This window comes from Eriocheir sinensis, chromosome 15 (genome assembly GCF_024679095.1).
Source record: "Eriocheir sinensis breed Jianghai 21 chromosome 15, ASM2467909v1, whole genome shotgun sequence".
In the NCBI taxonomy this organism is placed as follows: domain Eukaryota; kingdom Metazoa; phylum Arthropoda; class Malacostraca; order Decapoda; family Varunidae; genus Eriocheir; species Eriocheir sinensis.
This window is the reverse complement of record NC_066523.1, coordinates 15,005,881-15,029,478: the sequence shown is the minus strand read 5'-3', so window position 1 is coordinate 15,029,478 and position 23,598 is coordinate 15,005,881. Positions and strand designations below refer to the sequence as shown.

At 44.5% G+C, this 23,598-nt stretch overlaps 1 protein-coding gene across 1 annotated transcript in view; it reads right to left on the bottom strand.

The window, feature by feature from the left end:
* The window catches only part of LOC126998715 (uncharacterized), a 135,866-nt gene that overhangs the window by 41,708 nt on the left and 70,560 nt on the right, over nucleotides 1-23,598 (bottom strand). Inside the window, exon 2 of the mRNA XM_050860703.1 lies at nucleotides 18,290-18,377. Coding sequence (XP_050716660.1) covers nucleotides 18,290-18,377 — 88 coding nt within the window. The remainder of the gene's footprint in view (nucleotides 1-18,289; nucleotides 18,378-23,598) is intronic.

The window sequence follows — 23,598 nt, the reverse complement described above, 5'->3', positions numbered from 1 at the left end:
TCTCTCTCTCTCTCTCTCTCTCTCTCTCTCTCTCTCTCTCTCTCTCTCTCTCTCTCTCTCTCTCTCTCTCTCTCTCTCCGGAGGTAGTATCCCTTCGGCACGATTAAGCAATAAAAAGTGTAATTTCCGATAGAGGGTTTGGGAGGCGCGTCTTGAGGCGGCCAATGTAGTGAGAACGATGGAGGAGTGTGTGTGTGGGTGTGCGTGTGTGTGTGTGTGTGTGTGTGTGTGTGTGTGTGTGTGTGTGTGTGTGTGTGTGTGTTAGGAAAAATGAGGGTGCGGTTTTTCGTCATATTCTTTTTTTTTTTTATTATTTATTGTGTGTGGAAATAGTACGTAGAAAAATGCTGTTCTGTTTTTGTCATTTGATTATTATTATTGAGGAGGAGGGAAAAGAAAAAGAAGGAGAAGAATAACAAGCAGAACAAAAAGAAAAACAAGAAGAAGAAGAACAAGAAGAAAGAAGGAGAGAAAGGAAGGAACAGCAGTAACAAAAAAAAGAAAAAAAAAGAAAGAAACAGAAGAGTGAAAACTAAAGCAAAAACAAGCAAATAAAAAAATGACAAACCAGACTGCAGGTAGAAAAAATAGAGAGAAAAAGAAGGAGAGAAATAAACAAAAGGATCGAGGAGGGATGGAGGAAGGGAGAGAGGGAGAGAAAGTGACAAAGGGAGACGAAGGGAAGGAGAGAAGTGAGGGAGGGAAAGACTAACAACAGAGAGAGAGAGAGAGAGAGAGAGAGAGAGAGAGAGAGAGAGAGAGAGAGAGAGAGAGAGAGAGAGAGAGAGAGAGAGAGAGAGAGAGAGAGAGAGAGAGAGAGAGAGAGAGAGAGAGAGAGAGAGAGAGAGAGAGAGAGAGAGAGATGAGTGGTGAAGATGAAAGAAGAGGTCAGAAAAAGAAGAAGGAGAGAACGGATTAACGCGGAGAGAAAAAGGACAAGAGATTAAGAGAATAAGGAAGGAGGAGGAGAAGAAGGAGAGAGACTGATGAGAAAAGACGTGCCAGAAGAAACAATCGTGGAGGAAGAGGAGGAGGAGGAGGAGGAATAAACCAAGACAAACAGAAGAGAAAGAAGAAGGGGGAAGAAGCAGGAGATAAAAAGGAAGAATAAGAACAAATGAAGAAGAAAAGTGATGAATGAAAGGAACAGAAAAAATGAATAAAAAGGCAAAGGATAATGATTAGTGAATGAATTAAAATATTTTCTCTTTTTTTTTTTTTTTTGCTCTCTCTAATTATTCACGCAACCAACGCCGTTTTCCGTAACCTCCAACTTCTAACTTGCGCTGTCCCCTTTCTCTTTTTTTTTTTTTCTCTTTCTCGTTATCCTTACTTGGTTCCTTCTACTCACCTTCCACTATTTCTTTCCATACGAATCTTCTCTATTGTTTCCTCTCTTTGTTTTCATCCTTCTACTCTCTTTTTTTCATTTTTATATTCCCTGGAAATTTTCTCTCCTAATCAGTTTTCGTCCGCTTCTCTTTACACTCTTCTATTCATCAAAAGTCCTCTTCTCTTCTCTCTTCATTCTTTTATATTTCCGATGAGCATCCTTTATATATTATTCCCATACAACCTTCTCTAACGAACATCCCAACGTCGTTCTTCACTCTATCCTCCTCGGTCCTCATCCCTTCAACACCACCATCACTCCTCTTCCTCTTCCTCTTCCCGGGGCGACAAATTGCTCCATCCTTCGGGAACAAGAATTCGAAAATGAGGTTTTGATACACGGAATATTTTCATCGCAAATGTGAAAAATCCGCCAGAAAAATGACCGATTGACAAATAATTAGCTTAGGAATTTCCAAATGATATTGATACACTGTTTTCGGCGGCGGGGCGAGGCGGAGTAATCTTGTTATTATGTGGGAGGTGGAGGAGGAGAGGTGGAGGAGGAGAGGTAGTTGGCGAGAGCAGATGAAGGAGTGAGGCAAGTGTTGAAGGTAAGTGGAGGCTGAAAACTAGTGGACGGTGGGTGAGAATGAAGGAAAAATGAAGGTAAGAAGGCATTAGAGGCAAAAGTCAGGTGTTAGAAGTAGCCAGGCAGTTAGGTTGATTGACAAACGTAGACAGGTGTTGAAGGCAGAAAGGTAGGCATAAATCAAATGAAGGAGATAGATAGCTGGGCAGGTAGGTAGGTTGATTGACAAACGTAGACAGGTGTTGGAGGTAGAAAGGCAGGTATAAATCAAATGAAGGAGGTAGATAGCTGGGCAGGTAGGTAGAAAGAGGCAAGGAGATAGAGGACTATATCGACATGTTAGCGGAAGCCAGGTTGGTTGGATGAATGTTTTTAACCAGTTCAGGCGGGCGAAAAAAAAATGGCTCCAGAGTTGCTTGGCTGATAGAGGGAGCGAGAGAGTGAGGAAGCGAATGAGCGTAGGACAGAAGCTACACCACCCCATAATGTACACTCGCTGGGCCTTGAAATGGTTTTAATGTTCTTTTTACTGCACTTGCGCGTAATACAAAGATTTGATAAAGGAGCGCCGTCAGCCATTGTTAACTAACCGATTCTTTTTTTCCTAACGAAGATTTCATTTTTAAGGATGTAGTAAGTTAGTTTCCCTTGACACTGTGATGTTTTAATTTGTGTCCGGGAGTAACTAACACATACAATGGTTACTTTTATTATTATTATTATTATTATTATTATTATTATTATTATTATTATTATTATTATAGAAGACGAAGGAGGTAGAGGGAGGAATGCAGAAATGTAGGGACGAAGGGGAAGAGTATAAAAATAAAACATCTTAAAATTTCGTCTAAACAAAGTGTTATAAGCGTGAATATCGCTCACATCTGTTTGGTCGCTGAAAAGGTCTTTCAATAAGCCTATTTTCTGTGTCGGAATATTTACCTTCCTCAGTTAAGATGTAAATATCACCCTAATCAGCTCTTGATAAAACAACATTAACGTTGCAAAAATAATTAATTAGGTGGCTGTGTAATATCACGGAATATTTACCTTTCATTCCGACGGTAGGAACGTTTTTGCAAATTATTTTTAATGTGTGAAGTATTTAGCGCCAGGTTAATGAGGTGCAGCTTGTGTCTACACCGTCCTCTCCCTCCCCCTCCTCCTCCTCCTCTCCCTCCTCTTCCTCCTTCACTTCCTCCTCCTCCTCTTTCACATCATCATCAGCACGCCTCTCACGCGAGCGTTCATGTATCTTAACAGTTTCACAGCACATCCGTTCAAGTACGTCTTAGTTGGTAAAATGAATGCATGTCAGCGTCTTAACATGTTCATGATGAGCGTGTTCAAGCATCTTACGTCTATGAATCTAAATATCTAAACATTTTCACGGCAGGTGCATTCCAGCATCTCAATAATATCATGACACGCGCGTTCAGGTCTCTGCATCTTAAAACTTTCCTCCGCGTCTTTTCTCCGCTTCCGAAATGACGTCACCCGCACACTCGCTTCCCTCCTCCGCCGCCCCCAAAACACAACCAACCAAGGCTCCCGTTTTTTGGGTCGCCGCGGGAAATAAAGATGTTTAAAATGAGAGACTTTCGTTCATAACTAAACACGTTTTAGAACACCGCCTCGAGATTAATGCGTAATGCAATACACACTTTTCGGGGGCATCTCTTTTTGGGATTACATTTTCCTTGGTGGAGATTAGCAGTCTACAAACATTCTCTCTCTCTCTCTCTCTCTCTCTCACGATGGCTGTTTTTGAATCTATATGCCTGTGTCTATCTGTTTGTCTATCTGATTAAGTGTTTTTCTGTCCGTCTCCGTATTTGCTTGTCGGTCTGTCTGTTTGTCCGTCTGTCTTTGTCTCTCTCTCTTTTTTTATTTAAACACTCTCTCTCTCTCTCTCTCTCTCTCTCCGGGGCGGGACTCACGGATTTACACGTCGGCTCAAACAGCGGATAATGCAGTGTAAATTCGCAGCTTATTTACATTTAAAACACGAGATTTATTGGGAGAAAACACGACTGTTTCCCCCTGGCACACTTCCCGCCTTAATTAACAATGCTTTTTGGGCCGTGTCTGAGCACCGGCGAGAGGCAGCCCGCAAAGACCCCCACCTCATTAATTAGTAATATTTAATTTCCATTTTGGTAGCGTTAGTCGAGGTTTTATGGCGTCGCGTAAAGATAATTTCCAGGCGGTAAATATACGCAACACTTATGTGGCGTGTTGAGCCTCGCAGCAGGTGAGGGAGGGGGGGGGGACGGGGAAGGACTGGGAGGAGTAGGAGGAGGAATGGAGGAGAGAGGTATACGAAAGCAGGCAGGGGACGAAGAATAGGGGAGGAGGATAAGGGCGAAGAGGGGTACGGGAAAGCAGGAATAGGGAGAAGGGAGATGGGGTAGGAGGGCGTTGAGGGGGTATAGGAAGAAGGGCAGAGGTGTAAGTAAGGCGTGAGGGAAGTATAGTAGCGATAAGTAGGAAGGGAAGGATGAGGAGGAAGGGAGAGAGGAGGTAGGAGGGGGATCTCGGAGTCAGTAGGAAAGGGTATACGGGGAGGGGGAATGAGGGGGGATGAGTACGAATAGGAGGAGGAGGAGGAAGGTGGTATCAGTGAGGAGGAGAGTCAGAGGAGGAGGGAGGGGAGGAGGGGGGTCATATGGCCAAATTAAGACGATTTTTGCTTGCTGCTGCTTGCGAGGGTGTACACAAGCTCGTTTACACACACACACACACACACACACACACACACACACACACACACACACACACACACACACACACACACGCCGAGCAACACAAAGACAAGCTAGTTTCGGATATTTACACTCGGGCGAACATAATTATATACACCGTCATTATTACATACAGTAGCACGCGTACACACACACACACACACACACACACACACACACACACACCGAAACACACACACACACACACACACACACACACACACACACACACACACACACACACACACACACACACACACACACACACACACACACACACACACACACACACACACACACACACACACACACACACACACACCAAAACACACATACAACGCCACAATCCAGCAGTTCTAAGAATACTCTAATAACATAAACATCTCGGGATTATCTGCATTAAATATTACGAAAATTACACACGATCTTATTTCAGGCAGCGGAAAGAGAGAGAGAGAGAGAGAGAGAGAGAGAGAGAGAGAGAGAGAGAGAGAGAGAGAGAGAGAGAGAGAGAGAGAGAGAGAGAGAGAGAGAGAGAGAGAGAGAGAGAGAGAGAGAGAGAGAGAGAGAGAGAGAGAGAGAGAAAGGACAGGAACTCAGTGGTGTTTGGCCATTATGAACTAATTCGTGGCGGGCGGGTGATAAATGACGAGAATTGTCTAGTTACAGTATCTGCCGCCGATCCATATGTGGCCATCGTCCTCGTTTAGACACAATTATTGACAATTAGACAAATGGGACGAGAGAGAGAGAGAGAGAGAGAGAGAGAGAGAGAGAGAGATGGACAGACAAAGAATAAGAACAGTTACATGTGTGTGTGTGTGTGTGTGTGTGTGTGTGTGTGTGTGTGTGTGTGTGTGTGTGTGTGTGTGTGTGTGTGTGTGTGTGTGTGTGTGTGTGTACCTCGTTTTAAGAATTTTATCGACCTAGTCCACAAAGGAAGAAGATATGGAGTAGATGTAGACGAAAAGGAAGGAAGTGGAGAAGGAAAAAAAATAAATAGAAAAACGAACAGGCAGACGAAAAGGAGGAGAAGGTGGAGGCAGGGTGAAAGAGGCAAGGGAGGCTACCGTGAAGACCATATCACCACAACCACTATCCCTACCACCATTACCACAACACCCACCCACCCAGCGCCACCTTCCAAACACCTTTCACCACCACCACCTCCACCATCTCGACGGCTGTTTAATTAATATCTCGTGTTTTAGTGTCATTACTATTCTTGAGTGTAATTGGCAGTCATTGGGCGTTGATGATGGTGGTAGTGGTGGTGGTGGTGGTGGTGGAAATGTTCGTGGTGGTGATGAAGTTACTATGAGAAATGGGTATTGTATCTTTTCTCCTCCTCCTCCTTCACCCTCTCCTCCTCCTCCTCCTCCTCCTCCTTCACTCTCTCCTCCTCCTCCTCCTCCAGGTCCTCCTGTTCCATTTCCTTTTTTTTCTCTCTCAGCATTCAGAGGAAATAAATTCAAATGCATAACACAGTGATTAAAAATGTAAAATAGTTTCTTTCCCTTTAGTCGCTTACTTGTTCTTTCCTTATTCCTACCTCCTCTTCCTCTTCCTCTTCCTCTCCCTCTCTCTCTCTCTCTCTCTCTCTCTCTCTCTCTCGCCCCCTCTTAACGGTAAGGCAGCAGAAAAAGAAAAAAAACACAGCGACTCTCATCTTCGCGCAGCTGCCGAATGAAGAACGCGCGAAAAACAAGAGGGGAAACGCGAAGCGGGAGGGAAACGAAGCGAAGCAGGAGGGAGAGAGCGGACGTAAAGCGCCTCAAACGAAGGAATGAAAATATTAGAGAATTGCGACTAAACGAAAATAGAACAATGGCTAAAAGTTTACATAGGTTGGGAAAGACTAATAAATAAAGAGGAGTGTGTGCAAATGTGTTTGTAGGTGTGTGTGTGTGTGTGTGTGTGTGTGTGTGTGTGTGTGTGTGTGTGTGTGTGTGTGTGTGTGTGTTAGGTTGTGACGGTAATAACAATAATGATGATGATAATAATAATAATAATAATAATAATAATAATAATAATAATAATAATAATAATAATAATAATTTGTGTTAGTTTGGTGATGGTGATGGTAAAAGAAGTTGTGGTGACAGCAGTGAGGGTGGTGGTCAGTGCCGTGAGTTGGTGGTGGTGATATTGTTGGTGATGGTAGTGATGTTGTTGTTGTTGTTGGTTGTGGTGATGGAAAAAAAAGGTGTTGAGGATGGCAGTGGTGGTGGTGGTCAGTGTGGTGATAGTCGAGAGGGAGCGACATATGTAACTCCTCTGCCCTTCATTCAGTCACAAAGAACAACTAAGCCGGACCTTCTTCCGGAGTGATTTCCGTCTTAAAGGTAAATATAAAAGTAAGAAGCAAACTAACAATCAAATCATCCCCTCATCCCCTGCATCCCTCCAACTCATCGTTCTAAGTGAGACGCATCAACCCCTCAGCAAGGCATGACTATACTGCTTTCTTTGCAATAATTCCCTCTACTGTGTCTATTAATCCAATTTTCCTTCAAATCTTTTTCATTTCCTCAGGACATGACAGCTTTCTTTTCTCCTCCTGCCCTTCTCTTTGTACTTCTTCCAGCCTCGCCTGATCCCCCAGCTTAGAATCCAGTGCCTCTATTGCTTCCTCTTTTCTTTAACTCTTGGATGCTTTTACTTCCATTACTTCATGTTGCCTCCGTATTGCCCAGTAAATGCATGGTGCCGTCTACGTCGCATTACCTATCCTTGCATATTCTCCTTCTCTTCCTCTGTATTTTCCCTCTCAATAACAGCCTATTCTTGTACCTAATCTTCGTATTTCTCTCCCTCCATCTCACCTTTTACTTTTGTTTGTTTTCCATTCTTTGCCTTTTGCCCTTCCACTCCTAATTCCTCTCATATCCTCCATCTCTTTCTCCTCCTCCTCCTCCTCCTCCTCCTCCTCCTCCACCCAGCTTGACACACTCCATCACAGCATCATTTGTCGCGCTACAGCCTCCGCCTCGCACCAACCTGTCGCTTTCCTCGCTGTCGGCCTCCACAAATGAGCAAAAGCTTGTCGCTCCTCACTTACAGCGTCACGGCGGCGGCGGGGTCGATATAAAACTGGCCGTGTCGACAAGGTTTCATGCTTAGCCGAACAGCCTCCGACGAGCCTCGATTCGGAAAGGTGCGAGTGCTTGTAGGTGTGTGTTTGTGCTGTTACCGGCAGAATGACTGGCTTGCTGGATGACTAGCTGATTGGGCGGTTGTCTGGCTGACTGTCTTGCTGTTTGATTAGCTAAAAGGCCGGATAGCTGGCGAATGTACTGTCATGTTGCTTGACTGGCTAAATGGTTGGCCGGCTGACTGGTTGACTGGCTGACTGGTTTGCTTCAGTTGTTTGAATAGCTAACTGACTTGCTGATTTGCTGACTGGCTGATTGTCTGGCTGGGTTACTAATTTGTTAAGAGACTGACTGTCGGGTTGGATGACTTGCTAGCTGTTTAGCTGAATGGCTGTCTGGCTGGCTGATTGGTTGCCTGACTTGCTGATTGACTGATCTGACTAGCTGCTGACTGGTTCTGAAGCGCCTAACTTGAACACGGACCAGGCAGAGAGACAATCAGGAGGACAGAGACAGGCGACGGCCCGAGAACTGGGATCATGTTCTTCTGTTATTATTCACTTCAACGTGTTGACCCCGAGCTGACACGCAAGTGAATGCCACGCGTCATTTGATACATTATGCGGTGCTACACAGGGCCGCCACTGCCTGCTGAGGCCTCGCTGAAGACAATAACATAACGTCTTGTGCCTCTCCCTCGCGACTGCACGCCTCGAAGATTATATTTAGCAACAAACGATTAAGGGATGAAATTGTGGAGTGTGTGTTCTGTGGTTGGGGTCTAAATGATCACCTGTGAGCGGTACAACACTGGTTATTGTCACCTTTGGAATGCAACTAAATTTCTTGACGGTTTTTGTTGATTTATTTACTGAACGGAAAAGTTTACTTCACCTGTGTGTTCTGTTATCTACCTGGATGACTACCTATGTATGGAAAGTGGTACCTCGCTACGTGCAGACTGTAAAATCCACATAAACAGTCGTGACGTGGAGTTTCAGTGACAGAGAGAGACAAGAAAGACTGACACACACACACACACACACACACCACACATACACACACACACACACATACACACACTCACACACACACACACACACACACACACACACACAGTCAGCACCACCAGCGGCGTGCATCTGTAAGCACGTCTCAAGGCGGCCGGTAATTCTTCACGGCCCTAATCACCAGCCTCGTTGTCGTAAACTATCCCACGTAATGATTAGCGGCTCTGATTGGTCATTAGCTCCCCGGGACGCCTCGGGAGGGCCGGCGAGACGTCTCCATCCCGACAGCCAGTCACGACGACCCGCGCCGCCCACGTCGTGTGTGCGCTGGAGGCGGTGCTGGTGGTGGGGCTATTTAGCATTACCATTGTTATTATTATTATTATTATTATTATTATTATTATTATTATTATTATTATTATTATTATTATTATCATTATTATTATTTTTAAGGTGGCTATTACTATTATTGCTGTAATCATAAAAATTACCAATGTCATTAGTTCATATCCTCCCTCATGCATGACGTGTATGCCTGTATCATCGTCATCATCATCATCATTCTCACTGTTACCTACTATCTCACGATGACCTAATTCTTGCACCAAACTCTACTGAAGCACACCTCCAGAGAGACGCCATAGAGGGGACACGGGGCGGGGCAGGAGGAAGGGGCAAGCAGGTCTTGGGTCAGGCCGGCGGGGCGGGGCGGGGCTTCCTATGATCCCCTCGCCGCATTAGACAACAAAGAAGACCTCGGAGCTGCCCCGTAAGTAATTAGTTTGTGGCTAATGAGTGTTGGGCGGCGGGTCTCAGCAAGGCCAGAGTGAGGACGAGAGGAATAGAGAGAGAAGGGGAAAGGGGGACGAGACTGTATGAGAGAGGGAGGGGGAGAGTAGGGGATTAGCAGGGGGAGAAGAGAACGAGGCGAGATATATGGGAAGGAGACAATAATTATGAAAGGGCGTGTGTGATTCTTCTTGAGATGGACAGAGGAAGCGAAGTCAGTCATCAGGACGGAAGGGGGAAAAAATATTAATGAAAGAAAGAGTTAATAGAAGAGGAGTGATGACAGAGCTACAATAACTCTTGCGATGCCGTGTTTGATAACTTAAAAGGCAATACTTTATCAGTCTAAAAACACAAGAAGCAAACTTATGGGCGACCTAGACGAGAGAAAAATATAACCCTCTGGCTGTTGGACTCGATGTAGTATGTATCCACTCTAGAAGTTAACCCTGATCCCTATCCTTATGCAGAAGAAGGACACAACAGACAGCCTTCTCTATACGGCAGATAAACAGGAAGCTTTATCGAGGCGGAGCAGTAACGGAGGGCAAGGCAGGGTGTAACTCCACGCAAGTACGGCCCATTACAGTAATAACATGGCCGTTTCAATATACTAATAGCACGGACATACGCTGCTATACTAATGCAAGGCTAGATGTACGTAGAATCGCCGCCCACTGCCTGCCGCCGCCTCCTCCTGACACAAATCCAAGGCCTGTTCTGTCTGCCTCTGCCGCTGCTGGTCGTACCCTCCTTGCCTTTCCCTTCATACTTACCCATGCCTCATACCCCTGTCCTTTACTCATGTTCCTATCAATGCCCCTATTCTGCTTACCCCTGCCTGCTCCCTTCCTGACCTACTTTCATCACTGGGATCACTACTAATGCCCGTCTTCCCAGCCTCTTAAGGTTACTCATCCATTCTTTCATCCTTGACTTCTCCTTTTCCTATCCTCTTCCTTCCCATATCCATCATTACCCCTGTTTACCCCTTACCCCTACCTCTACAAATGCACCAACGCCTTCCCATTTTAAGGCTATCATTCATCCCTTCCGCTGTTCCCTATCCTTCTTTCCTAAAACCCTTAAACTCTGCCCGTCACTTGTCCTTCCAGTAAACTCTGTCCCCGGAAATGTACCTTACCTCTGCCACTCCCGACTATCTCTTTGTTTTTTCTTCCCAACCTAAACACTAGCCCATCTTTGTGTCTTTCCATACCCCTGGCTCTCTCCTCGTTACTCCTGCCTTGAAAGACCTCTCCGCACTTTAAATTATTGACAGCAAGGGCATCGCCAAGTCATTTCTTCCATCGCCATCGCTACCGTCATTATCATAATCATCATCAGCATCACCTTCCCATGGAAATAAAGTCTTTTTTCAGTTTGTAAGCGATATAATATTCTCGAACGTCAACAGGGGGGGGCAGAGAGAGAGAGAGAGAGAGAGAGAGAGAGAGCGAGAGAGAGAGAGAGAGAGAGAGAGAGAGAGAGAGAGAGAGAGACCCTGAATTATAAGATAAAAATATATAAAGCTGCAGACAACCTAACTGGAAGGTGTGCTGGCAATTACCTGGGGAGGTGACGTCTCTCTCTCTCTCTCTCTCTCTCTCTCTCTCATAAGCAATAAAAACAGAACCAGGAATAAAAATAACAACAATAGCAACAACAACAACAACAATAATAATAATAATGATAATAATAATAATAATAATAATAATAATAATAATAATAATAACAATAATAACAATAATAATACTATCTCCCACACCTCTCTGCACACCTTTAACATAACCACGAATTATTCCACTTTTTAATCACTTGAGTGTAATACCTTTCAATACAGGTGAGTCTCCCCTACCTGTGCTTATTAGGCGCTTACCTGAGTAGGGTACAGGAGGAGGAGGAGGACGAGGAGGACGAGGCGAGCAAGGAGGAGACGAGGAGGAAGAGGAGAGGAGGGAGAGAAGTAATTAGAATAAAAGAAAGAGAAAGAGGATGAGGAAGAGAAGAAAAACAAATGAATGAGCAAGAAAAGGAGGAAGACGAAGAGAAGGAGGAGGAGGAGGAGGAGGAGGAAGAGGAAGAACTAAAGGGAGGAGAAAGGAAGAGGAGAAGCGGGAAAGAAAGAGGAGAAGGAGGAGGAAGGGAAGAGAAGAAAAAGAGGCGTTTGAGGAGTAGGAGTAGAAGGAGGAGTATGAGGAGGAAGAAGAGGAGGAAAAAAAAGAAGCAGAAGGAAAAGAGAATAAAAATAATAAAGAGGAGAAAAAAGAACAATAAAAAAACGAATTAGAAAGAGAAAAAAACAAAAACAAGAAGAAGTGGAGGAAGTGGAGAAATAGAAGGGGAAAGACCGAAACCGAGAGGACACGAAGACAGGAGAAGAGGAGGGAGGAACAGGAGGAAGAAGAGAAGGCGGTGGAGGGAGAGGAAGAGGAAGAGGAGGAGGGTGGCGGAGGTGTATTGTATATGTCATGCGAAGCTGAGTTAGATTACATTATATTATTGCATTACGCCCCGTTGTAATTATACTAATACGAGTAATAGGAGTAATGTTAACACACACACACACACACACACACACACACACACACACACACACACACACACACACACACACACACACACACACACACACGCAAAGGAGGGGAGTGAGGTAGGTAATTTGGTGTATACGTGTGTATGTCTGTATGTACGTATTCTAAGTCTTGGTTCCCACGCTGTGATTTGTGCTGTGATTTATTTACTTTATATCTGAGGTGTGCTGTTGTTACTGTCATTGTTATTTTATTATTATCACTATTATTACTATTATTATTATCATCATTATTGGAAGAGGCAGTGGTAGTAGTAATGGTAGTGATGGAAGTGTGAGTAAAAGTAGTTGTAATAGTAGAAGTAGAAGATTATGGCATTTAAGACTATTATTACCTTTGATGTATTACTGTTTTCTTGTTGTCATTATTTTGTTGCTTAATTTTGTGGTGGTGGTGGTGGTGGTGGTGTTAATATTGCCTCTTTTGAGATACAGAGACACGGGCTAACCTATGAGCCCGTCAGTGAAGAGCAGCAAATTATGGGAACTCAGCGCGGTGGAGGATAATTTTTGGTGGTGGTGGTGTCTGCATTGCATTAGCGAAGGAAAGTGTATGAGCGGAGGCGAGAATGAGTGAGTCTTGCTGAGGGTGAGCGGGAGGGGCGGGGCGAGGCGGCAGGTCGTGTGCTTGGTCATAATATAATTAGGGACGTGAGTGGAAATGACAAAACGAAAGCGGCAGAGCAAAGCAAAGGCTGACTGTGACGTGATAAAGAAAGACAAAAGGAAAAAAAATATAGACTGAGCTAACACTGATTACACATTTTCTTTCGCTCTTAACAAAATAATGATCCCGTCAAAAGAAAATTTAAGAAGATATGGATAAATAAATATGAGGTAAAATTTACAGAAGCGATAATAAAGCGACGCAAGGGTTTAGTGTATGGTAAAAGAAAAAATACGAATAAGACAAACTGGGATTATAATTTTCCTCTCCTTGGCGATCACTGAGGAAAGAAAATGCTGCTAATAAGTTATAAAAAAAAAGAAAAATAAGAAAAAAAGGGAGCATGATAAACTTTGGATATGCACATTTCGCCTCCTCCTAAAATAAAAATAAAAACGCATCCAACATTCATCACAATCACTAACATCATTCCTAACGCGCTAACTCAAATAACTTTCTTAAGACAATGCTGCTCAGTTATGTGTAAAATGAATTGGGTCATGTTTCCAATTCCTAAATATCACTAATACCCGGCACATGCAATTTAGAGCGGCATTTTTAAGCTTAGAACATACGGATACGAGAGGTGGGAGTAAAGGAGGGGAGGGGAAGGGGAAAGGGGAGGAAGGGGGGAAGGAAGGGTGAAGGGGAGGGAAAGGGGAAAGGGGAGGAAGGGGGAATGGGAGGAAGAGGATGAGAAGGGGCTTGCATATTTTTCACTATCGGAGCGTTTTAACTATACGGTTCCTCTCCATATAAATACACTTTCTCTCTCTCTCTCTCTCTCTCTCTCTCTCTCTCTCTCTCTCTCTCTCTCTCTCTCTCTCTCTCTCTCTCTCCGCTTTGCACATACATATAGTTTACTTTTTTTTCCTCTCTTCATTTTTTTTATTAATATTTCGTAGTTTAGGTAGGTGTGTGTGTGTGTGTGTGTGTGTGTGTGTGTGTGTGTGTGTGTGTGTGTGTGTGTGTGTGTGTGTGTTGCCTGACCCATCCCTCTTGTGTGCGATATTCCATGGAGCATTTGTTTATCTTTCTCTTCCCCCCAATTTATTCGCGTGTGTTTGCCGTTCCCCTGGTTCAATCTTTTAAATGAGGATGTCCAGTCTTTTTTTTGTTCTGTTCTACTTCTCTCTCTCTCTCTCTCTCTCTCTCTCTCTCTCTCTCTCTCTCTCTCTCTCTCTCTCTCATTCTGTGTTTCATGTCCTCCTCCTCTTCTTCTTCCTCCTCCTCCTCCTCTTCCTCCTCCTGTCATGGCGTTTCAATCCTCTGTTCATGCTGACGACGAAGTGTTCCCTTGATCTATTTCCTTTATTCTCCCCCCTTCCTTCATTCCTCCTCCTCCTCCTTCAGTGCATCCTTCGCTCCTTCCCTCTCCTCCTCCTTCGAGTGTTCTGTTTTCCACGTGTTTTCTTCCCACTGCGATTTGTTCCTGTCTGCTCCTGCCTCGTTCCATCCTTGTTTCCTTCCTCCTTTCCTATTCTTCTCTTCTTCTTCTTCCTCCTCCTTCTTCCCTACCTGCTGTTTCTTCTTCTTGATATTCTTTTCTATCACGTCCTCTTCCCTTTTCTCTTCTCTTTCACCGTTACCTCCTCCTCCTCCTCCTCCTCCTCCTCCTCCTCCTCTCTTCCTCCCTCCGCAGTGTCTTCATCTGGTGTACTCTGACCCATGTCCTGTTCCCATTTATCCTCCCTCGACGGCGTCACGGAAAGGAGGAGGAGGAGGAGGAAGAGTAGGAGGAGGAGGAGGAGGAGGAGAAGAGGAAGAACATTATTGACTGAATGACTGAGTGACTGACTGACTAACAATATACCCTATCAAGATATTTTAGGAATTTATATAAAAAAAACATTTATTAACTTTCTGACTTTCTAAATCTGTGTCCTGTGTAGGAATAACAAGAGAAGAACGCTCTTCGCCCTGCATTGTGTGATCTTTCTTACCTATTACACAACTGAGTGAATGACTACCCGACTGACTTGCTGATTGAATAACTGACTGACACGCCATAAAGGTTCATTTACTCCACGTCGTTAACTCCAACAACAAATCCTTTTCTTTGTGCTTGAGGAAATCTTTCTGTACGGACAAACAACTCGACGAACTGACGGACTGATACACCAATTCACACACTCACACAATCACTCGCCCGCTCGCCCCAGCTTTCTCTACGCGTCATTTATAACAAACACGCTCTTCTTTGTGCTTGAGGCAATCAGCGCCCGTGTCCCCGTGTGCCCGAGTCCCCAGCGCCGCCGCCACCATCATCAGCGTGTGCGTGTCCAGCGCCGGGCCCGAGCATCGTCCGTGTCATCAGATCAATTTACCATTGTCATGTCGGCCGGGAGGTGTTGTTAATGGAAGGGAGTGATGAAGCACGTAGGGAATTAGCCATTATAGGGGGTTTAACACTTCATAATTTAGCCTTCAACGCGAGGGGCCACGGGGCAAAGTTGTTGTTTTCCGGCCCCTATTAAATGGTCACTCTATATATGGGTGGCTATATTCGCCCCAAAAACAGATCGCAAAACTATTCCGAGGTGTAAATTTCGCCCCCCTGGAAACAAAAGGCCGCGTGGAGCCGGGCAGCGATAACAGGCGGAGGGGGGAGGGCAGGAGGGCCAGGAGGCGAGAACCACGGCGACGACGAGAACGACGCCAGGATCAACATATTTCGACTACGATGATGACGACGACGAAGCGAGGAAGGTAACAAGAATTACAATCACAAAGAACTACATCATCAGCAACGAGGACCAACAATGTTGACGACGACGACAGCCATGAAGGCAACACTGGGAAAGAGGAGGAGGAGAAAGTCACAACGACCAGCCAAAATCTTCCTATGGCGATCCTCACGACTACACTCTTTGCTAAGCTTAAGAGACTCGAATATGTAACAGTAAATTTGGTGATTCCCGTTTGTTCACTGATCCCAGTTATGAGAAGCGACCATGCACCGACAACACTGTACACTCATGACATGTGGAGTGGCTTGGAAAATAAACTAGTTGCCTGTGCTGATGATGGTACCTTAATTGCTGTTGTTCCATCTCCAAACATGTGACTAGCCGTTGCTGAGTGCCTGAATAGAGATCTTGCTTAAAGTAGTGTTTGGTGTAAGATGTGGGGCATGAAGTTAAATGTGAAGAAAAAAAAATGATAATAAGCAGGTCCAGACCTCTTGATCCTCCACATGCAAATCTCTTCACTGATAATGTTTCCTTAGCACTGAATAGTTCGATCAAGATTCTGGGGGTAACTTTTGATAGTAAGTTGACCTTTGAACAACATATTCGTTGCATTTCTTCTTCAGTTGCATAGAAAATTGGTATTCTGAGGAAGCCTTTTTAAGATTTTTGGAGACAAATCTATTATGATGAATTGCTTTAACTCTTCTATCCTTCCTAGTCTGGAGTATTGCTCCCCTGTTTGGTCATCAGCTGCTGACTCTCATCTTAGCTTTTTGAATAAAAATTTGCGTGCAGTTAAATTCTTTATTCCTGACTTAAGCACTGACTTGTGGCACAGACGTGCCATTAACGCACTTTGCTTACTATGTAAAATTTATCATAATGTCAATCACCCTCTGCACGGGGCTCTACCTGGCTCATTTGACCCTACACGCATTACCAGGAATGCAGAATGCAATAATTGTGCATTTTCACTTGTTGGATTTAACACCAACCAATTTTCAAGATGTTTTATTATCTACCTCTAAAAAGTGGAACGCATTGCCTAGTCATGTTGTTGAATCTGTAGAGCTTCAGAAGTTTAAGCTGGGCGCAAATGATTTTTTATTACGTTGACTTTGAAGCTTAATTTTTTAATCATTTTAATGAATTAATGCCAGTATAGCATTACTGAGTGGCTGTATTTTATATAATTATATTTTCTTCTATCTCTCCTTTTCCTTACCAAGTTGCTTCCCTTGCTGGAGCATTCTGGTTTATAGTCTTCGACTCCTTCCAGAAGGGCTTGTTTCTTGGTTCATAATAATGGATAATAATAATAATAATAATAATAATAATAATAATAATAATAATAATAATAATAATAATAATAATAATAATAATAATAATAATAATAATAATAATAATAATAACAACACGACCCTAATCTCCTCCTCCTCCTCCTCTGCCTTCTCCTTCTCCTTCTCCTGAGGCACTTGAACGACACATAGCGACTTGTAAGAATATAAATCGACAACCTTTGCACTGATGATAAAGTGGTGTTGAGGAGAGGACAAAATATGAAGGCTTTCCTCCTACGATATCTCAGTGACATTTAACGACTTGCAGGAGGAAATAACAAGTCACGGGTAGTCGAGAAGTTGAAAAGATTATAAAGAGTGAAAAGCGAGCACAACACGATAAGATAACCCACTTCTCCCGATACTCCTGTTGACAATGATACTAAATGACAAAATGAAGGTAATAATGAATGATGGAAATAAGCTACTCGACAAGACACACATGGAAAGAAACATAATATAAACACCCGCATCGTTCTGGTGAAACGATAAGAGAAAACAGATAGGGTGAAACAGACACTCTTACACTACTAATATTTTGCTCTCCCACCATGAAAATAATACATGTTTTCTTTCCCTTCTTCCCCTGTTTGTTTGCTATATTATTTTTCAGTGAACGATATGGTGAACGCGAACTTAAAACCACAGATATATAAACCAATGCGGGTAACTTAAGCCAACACTGATTCACGGGAGAGAAGAAAATCACGTATGGAAATTACAGACGTCAACACAATATGGGACGCAAAAAACAACACGGATTCACTACAAAAAAACAGGAGCGAAACTACACGTAAGGAAGTTATGAGAGGAAGTAAACAGGTGCGAAAAATAAATCGTGGCTAACAATACCCCCTCCGAGCACGTATTAAGTTCTTGAAGACTGAAATATGAAGAAAAAAAAATGCAGAATAAAAAAAAATAGAATAAAAAAAAATTGAACTGCAGCCTTCCCGAATATAGAATAAGGTCAAAACAATCACTAAAAACGCGGATAAGAATGTATACAAAAATGAACGGCAACTTTCCTCTAAAGAGAATAAGGTCAATAAACAATTCCAAGTAAAAGCGGATAAGAATGTATACAAAAAAGAACGGCAGATTTCCTTTAAAAAGAACAAGGTCAGTAAACAATCCCTTATAAACGCGGACTAAAATAATGTACAAAAAATACGAGCGGCAAACTTCCCCCAAATACAATAAGGTAAAAAAGAAATCCTTAATAAACTGCATCTATTCAAGGATAAGGAGAAGTATATAGGACCCGACCGTGTCCACCACAGTCTCAGTGCCGTACATGACGTGAGGGGGGTATCAGGCTTGCCAAATTATCGTACTCATCGCACTGCATTTTCGTAGCTTCTGATGTGGCTTAAAAATGATGAATACAAAGTGGTGAATACGATAATCTGGCAACGATGGGGGGGAACACACGTTGTGGTACTCACGTGCGTCTTGAGGTTGAGCGGCAAGTCGACCTCACACTTGACTGCGGTTTCCATGGCCGACAGCATCGTCACACCTGCAATGTAGAGGTCAGGTGAGAGGAGGTCAAGAGGTCAGGTGTATGGTTAGGTAACAGTAAGGTAATTAGGTGAGAGGAGGTCAAGAAGTCAGGTGTATGGTTAGGTAACAGTAAGGTAATTAGGTGAGAGGAGGTCAAGAGGTCAGGTGTATGGTTAGGTAACAGTAAGGTAATTAGGGCAGGTATATTAGTTTGAGTTATATACCTGAAACAGAAGGAATTGTATGACTTAATTTTATACCTGTGGAATAAAGGAATACTATTAAAGTTATTCAAGAAAGACAAATAGAGAAAAAAAGGATAAGAGCAGAGAAAGAACAAAAAGAGACAAATAAGAAAAGAAAAAAAAACAGACAAAAAGATAAAATAAAAGAAAGAAATATGAAGATAAAATGAAAAGATAAAAGAAATGAAGAAAAAAGAATAATGATGATGATGATGACGACGACGATGAAGAGTGATAACAATGGCCTTTAGCGTGTAGATCAGAGAGAGAGAGAGAGAGAGAGAGAGAGAGAGAGAGAGAGAGAGAGAGAGAGAGAGAGAGAGAGAGAGAGAGAGAGAGAGAGAGAGAGAGAGAGAGAGAGAGAGAGAGAGAGAGAGAGATCGCCCCCCCCCCCAAGGTAAAAAACAGATGCCTCGGGGGTTACGAATATTGGTTTAGCTGCTCGCCTCTTATTATCAATCGCCATAAACAAACCTCCGTTGCATTTATTCTCTTTCTTCGCTGTTACCTTGATGGCTCTCGATTTGCTTCCCAATTTGCATGTTAGTCAGGCCATCCATCGCGCCCGCGCCTTCAGGTACACGCGGCGTCACGGCTCATTGTGTTGGTGGGGCCTTTTGCCGGGGGCGGGGGAGGAGGAGGAGGAGGAGGAGGAGGAGGAGGAGGAGGAGGAGGAGGTGGAGGAGGAGGAGGAGATGGTACTGGTTGAGAATGAGGAGGCCGAAGAGTTTGTAGCACGCGAGGAGAAAAAGGTGAGAAGAAGAGGAAGAGGAGGAAGAGGAAGACAAAGAGGAGAAGGAAGAAGAGAAAGAGGAGATCTGGACGGAAAACATCTCCCACAAGCTAATTTTCTATCCATTTGTTTTCCATTCTCCATTTTCTTACTCTTCTTAATTCTTTCCAACACCTACTCTTCTCTAAGCCTTCCTCTTTCTCTCCCTTTCTACCTCCCTTCATCTCTACTCTCCTTCCTTCCTTTCATCCTTACCTCCCTCCCTTCCTCACAGCGGCACCCCAAGCCCTTTAGTCGCGTAGTCCGCCTCCGGGAACTCTTCACCTGCATCCATTCGTCAACGTCGTAGTCATTATCGCTCTAAACAACCTCAACAGTCGATACGTCTTGCACATGAAGCGCCTCACTGCCTCGCCACAGCAGCTGAAGGGTAGTGACGGGCCGACGGGATGATGGACTGGCGGTGGGGGGCGAGGAACGGAAAGACAGACGGACAGACGGACGGGAGAGGTGAGGCGAAGGAATGGGAAAAAGGAGAAAAGGAGAGAGGCAGAGGGTGGGATGGAAGGTGAGAGGAAGGGATGGGTGAAAGAAGAAAAGGATAGACTGATGCGAAGACGAGAGGAGAACAGATCGAAGGGACGACGAAGGAAGATGGCGGAAGACTAAAAGATGTATGGATGCGACGACAAAAATACGGATGGATGATAAGGCGAAGAAAGGAAGAAAAATGATGGAAATAAAAAAAGTAAATTAAGGAAAGCGAGAAGAAAGGAAGAAAGGAAGGATCATAAGGACAGAAAAAGTTTGTGTACATAAACGAAAAAAGTAAGGAAGATGGAAAATGGGAAGGAAAGGAAACAGAATTGTGGAAAAGAAGGAATGGTGAAAGAGGGGGTAGATATGTGCTCACAGGAAGGAAGAGAGAAGAGGAAGGAAGAGGGGCGAGAGAAGAAAAGTACAAAGAGGAGGAGGGAGGGGAGCAAGGAAAAAAAGACCAATCCCACCATCATCACCGCCATTATCTTAAAATCCTCCCCATCAAGGATTGCATGATTTGTATTTCCCTCAATCTCCCTCCCACCCTTACCCTCCCGCCCCCCACCCACCCACCTCTTCACTCTCCCTCCGAGTAAAGAAATAGCGAGGGCGACCTTATCATCTTCCTAATCCATGCCATTAACATCACTATCACCCACTAGGCCCTGATGACCACCCTGCCGCACCCCACCCCACCCCACCCCTTCCTCGCTCTACCCCTTCAGCCCACCCCACCCAGCCACCCGCCCTCCGCTACCACCGTCTCATCACCCAACAAACGAGGGTGTGCTGGTGGGTCTGGGTGGCTAAGGGCTGGGGCTGGGTGGGTGTGGCGGGGGAAGGCAACAAGGGGGTCGAGGAGTACATTTATTAGGTGTAATGAAACTCCCGGCTGCCCGTAAGGTCCGGCTGAGCCCCGCCAGCGAGCCGCCGTGGTGTAAGTGAGATATTTATCGCTTATCTATGTACATGTCATTACGCATTCATAGCTTGTTTTCCATTACAGTGGGGCTTGATATTACATCCATTTCTCCAGGTAATGGCTTCTGACGTCTGCACCCGTGGACGTGGATGTACCGCCACCACTGCCGCCGCCGCCGCTGCTCAGGAGGCGGCGGCTCGGTACCTTCAAGTAGCCGCGGGTATGTGAGGCAGCGGGCTTGACCATTCCCTGCTTCGTCCGCCCCGCCCCACCCCGACCCCTACCCACCCCCACCTGCATGCCATCAAGAGGCGCTGCATGGTCGAGTCCAAGATACACACACACCGGCACATGCACGCGACACACACACCAGACTCACGGCGGCAGGCACGGAGGGAACGGCACTAACCACGCCATGAGCGGCAAGAACACCTGTGCGCCGCCGCCCCGCCACGCTGCCGTCAGCTGCACAGCCTCGCGCCGCCATTGTGACACAAACACCAGCCTGGCGGCGGCGCACCAGGCGGCATGACAACCCCTCTCCCCCATCCCGCTGACCGCCACCCGGCCACCCGGGACCCCGGCAGCACACGCCACGAGCCGCTACACGTGACGTCATGCACATTCTTATACAACACGCACCGTGCACACGTAACACAAAGAAACACAACACACTTCACATATATTTCTTACAGCGCACGTAACACACGCAGCTAACACAACATTCTCGCCACTCACGTGGCATGCAACACAGGTCACAACGGCACGGCCAACACCGCTCCGCCGACCATCACTCTCCGGGGAGACACAATCACGCACGTTCTTGTAACACACGGAACACTCGCCACTCGCCGGAACGCCAAGTAACACAAAGGAACACAGCGCCGCGGACCACCAAGACCGGAGAGACGCATCAGTGCCTAACGTTTCAAAGTATACATACAAAAGTGCAGATGAATGTAAAATGCATATAAAAGTACTTACAGCCGCATTCCTACATATATGTACCGGAATAAATCTAATGTGTATGATCCTACCGAAAATACATTTATGGCGCGGCACTTGATGCATTGAACAATACTGCAAATTTTCATTGTTTGTTTTTACTCTACTTTATATATGAAACTCATTTATCAAATGCTGTAGAATTTTTAAATAATAAAATTCAGTCCCTATAATTTGTTGCATATAAGTGCATTCAATTATTTTGTAATTGCCTGTGTTGTGCCTTGTTATTATCACTAAAGTTTGAATATTTTCATTTCCACTGTTCTGTTTTTATATTTTTGCGTTCGGGTATTGGGAGCGGCGTCAACGAGGTCCGCTTTAATAAACGTACACAACATAAACACACACACACACACACACACACACACACACACACACACACACACACCAGGAGTCGCCGTGAAGTGTGCGGATCCTGAGCTGTTTGTCTCCGCGTTAATGCCTGTTGCTTGCCGTTCATCTCATCACGACACACTTAATAACGAGCCGCCACAACTATACTTTTTTTTTTTTTCAACATTTCCCTCGCTGACCCGCCGGTGGGGCGAGGAAGGCCGCCACCTGAGCCCTGGAAAACCTGAGGGATCAAAACTAAGAGTTACACACTGATCGAAAGTTTAGCCGCAGCCCGGGGCGATGACGGAGGTCGAGTGCGAGTGAAATAAATAAAACTGGATGTAATGGAAAGATCGAGAACATTAGGAAATAAATAGGCCCAGAAGATACCTCAAGGGTGCAATGAGAATAATGATACAACAGAAAATGGAAGTAATTAAAACCAAAACAAGAGAGCCAGTTAGTTAATTAAAAACAGGAAAAGCAGAAACGAAAATAAAACTACAAAGGAAGAGAATAATGCCAAAAAGAACACTGAAGATGATAAAAGGCTGAAGATTGAAACGGGAATAGCAAAATGGCATGGAGGGAGAATGACAAATGTGGTGAAAAAAAGAAAGAAAAAAAATCACGGGACATTTCCAAGACAAAATATTACAAAAGAACCATTCGTAGATAAGAACAAGGAATGAGCAAGGATCACGAACTCAGGAAAACAAGGCATGAGCGAGAACCACGAGCTCAGCAAAACAAGGAATGAGCGAGAACCACGAACACAGCAAAACAAGGAATGAGCGAGAACCACGAACTCAGCAAAACAAGGAATGAGCGAGAACCACGAACTCAGCAAAACAAGGAATGAGCGAGAACCACGAACTCAGCAAAACAAGGAATGAGCGAGAACCACGAACTCAGCAAAACAAGGAATGAGGGAGAACCACGAACTCAGCAAAACAAGGAATGAGCGAGAACCATGAACTCAGCAAAACAAGGAATGAGCGAAAACCACGAACTCAGCAAAACAAGGAATGAGCGAGAACCACGAACTCAGCAAAACAAGGAATGAGCGAGAACCACGATCCCAGCAAAACAAGGAATGAGCGAGAACCACGATCCCAGCAAAACACATTATAAAGTTTACAGAGAACAACGAAAAATTACACACCCGGTTAAGAAATGTAAGGAAGATAACTTAATAGAAATGAGCACAAAGGCAGGCAGCTAAACTTTTATGATCAAGGAATTAAAAAAAAGACTATAAACTGAGCTCATGCAGCTAACGTATATAGCTTTAGAATCACAGAGAGACACTGAGTAGTTAAAAATTGTAGATAATATAACGAATAAAGACGAGAGAGATGCAAATGAGAGGAAGATAATTATACAGGGATAGTAACTGAGAGAAGATGACTGATTAAAAGAGGTAATGGCAGAAAAAAGAGAGAGAGAGAGA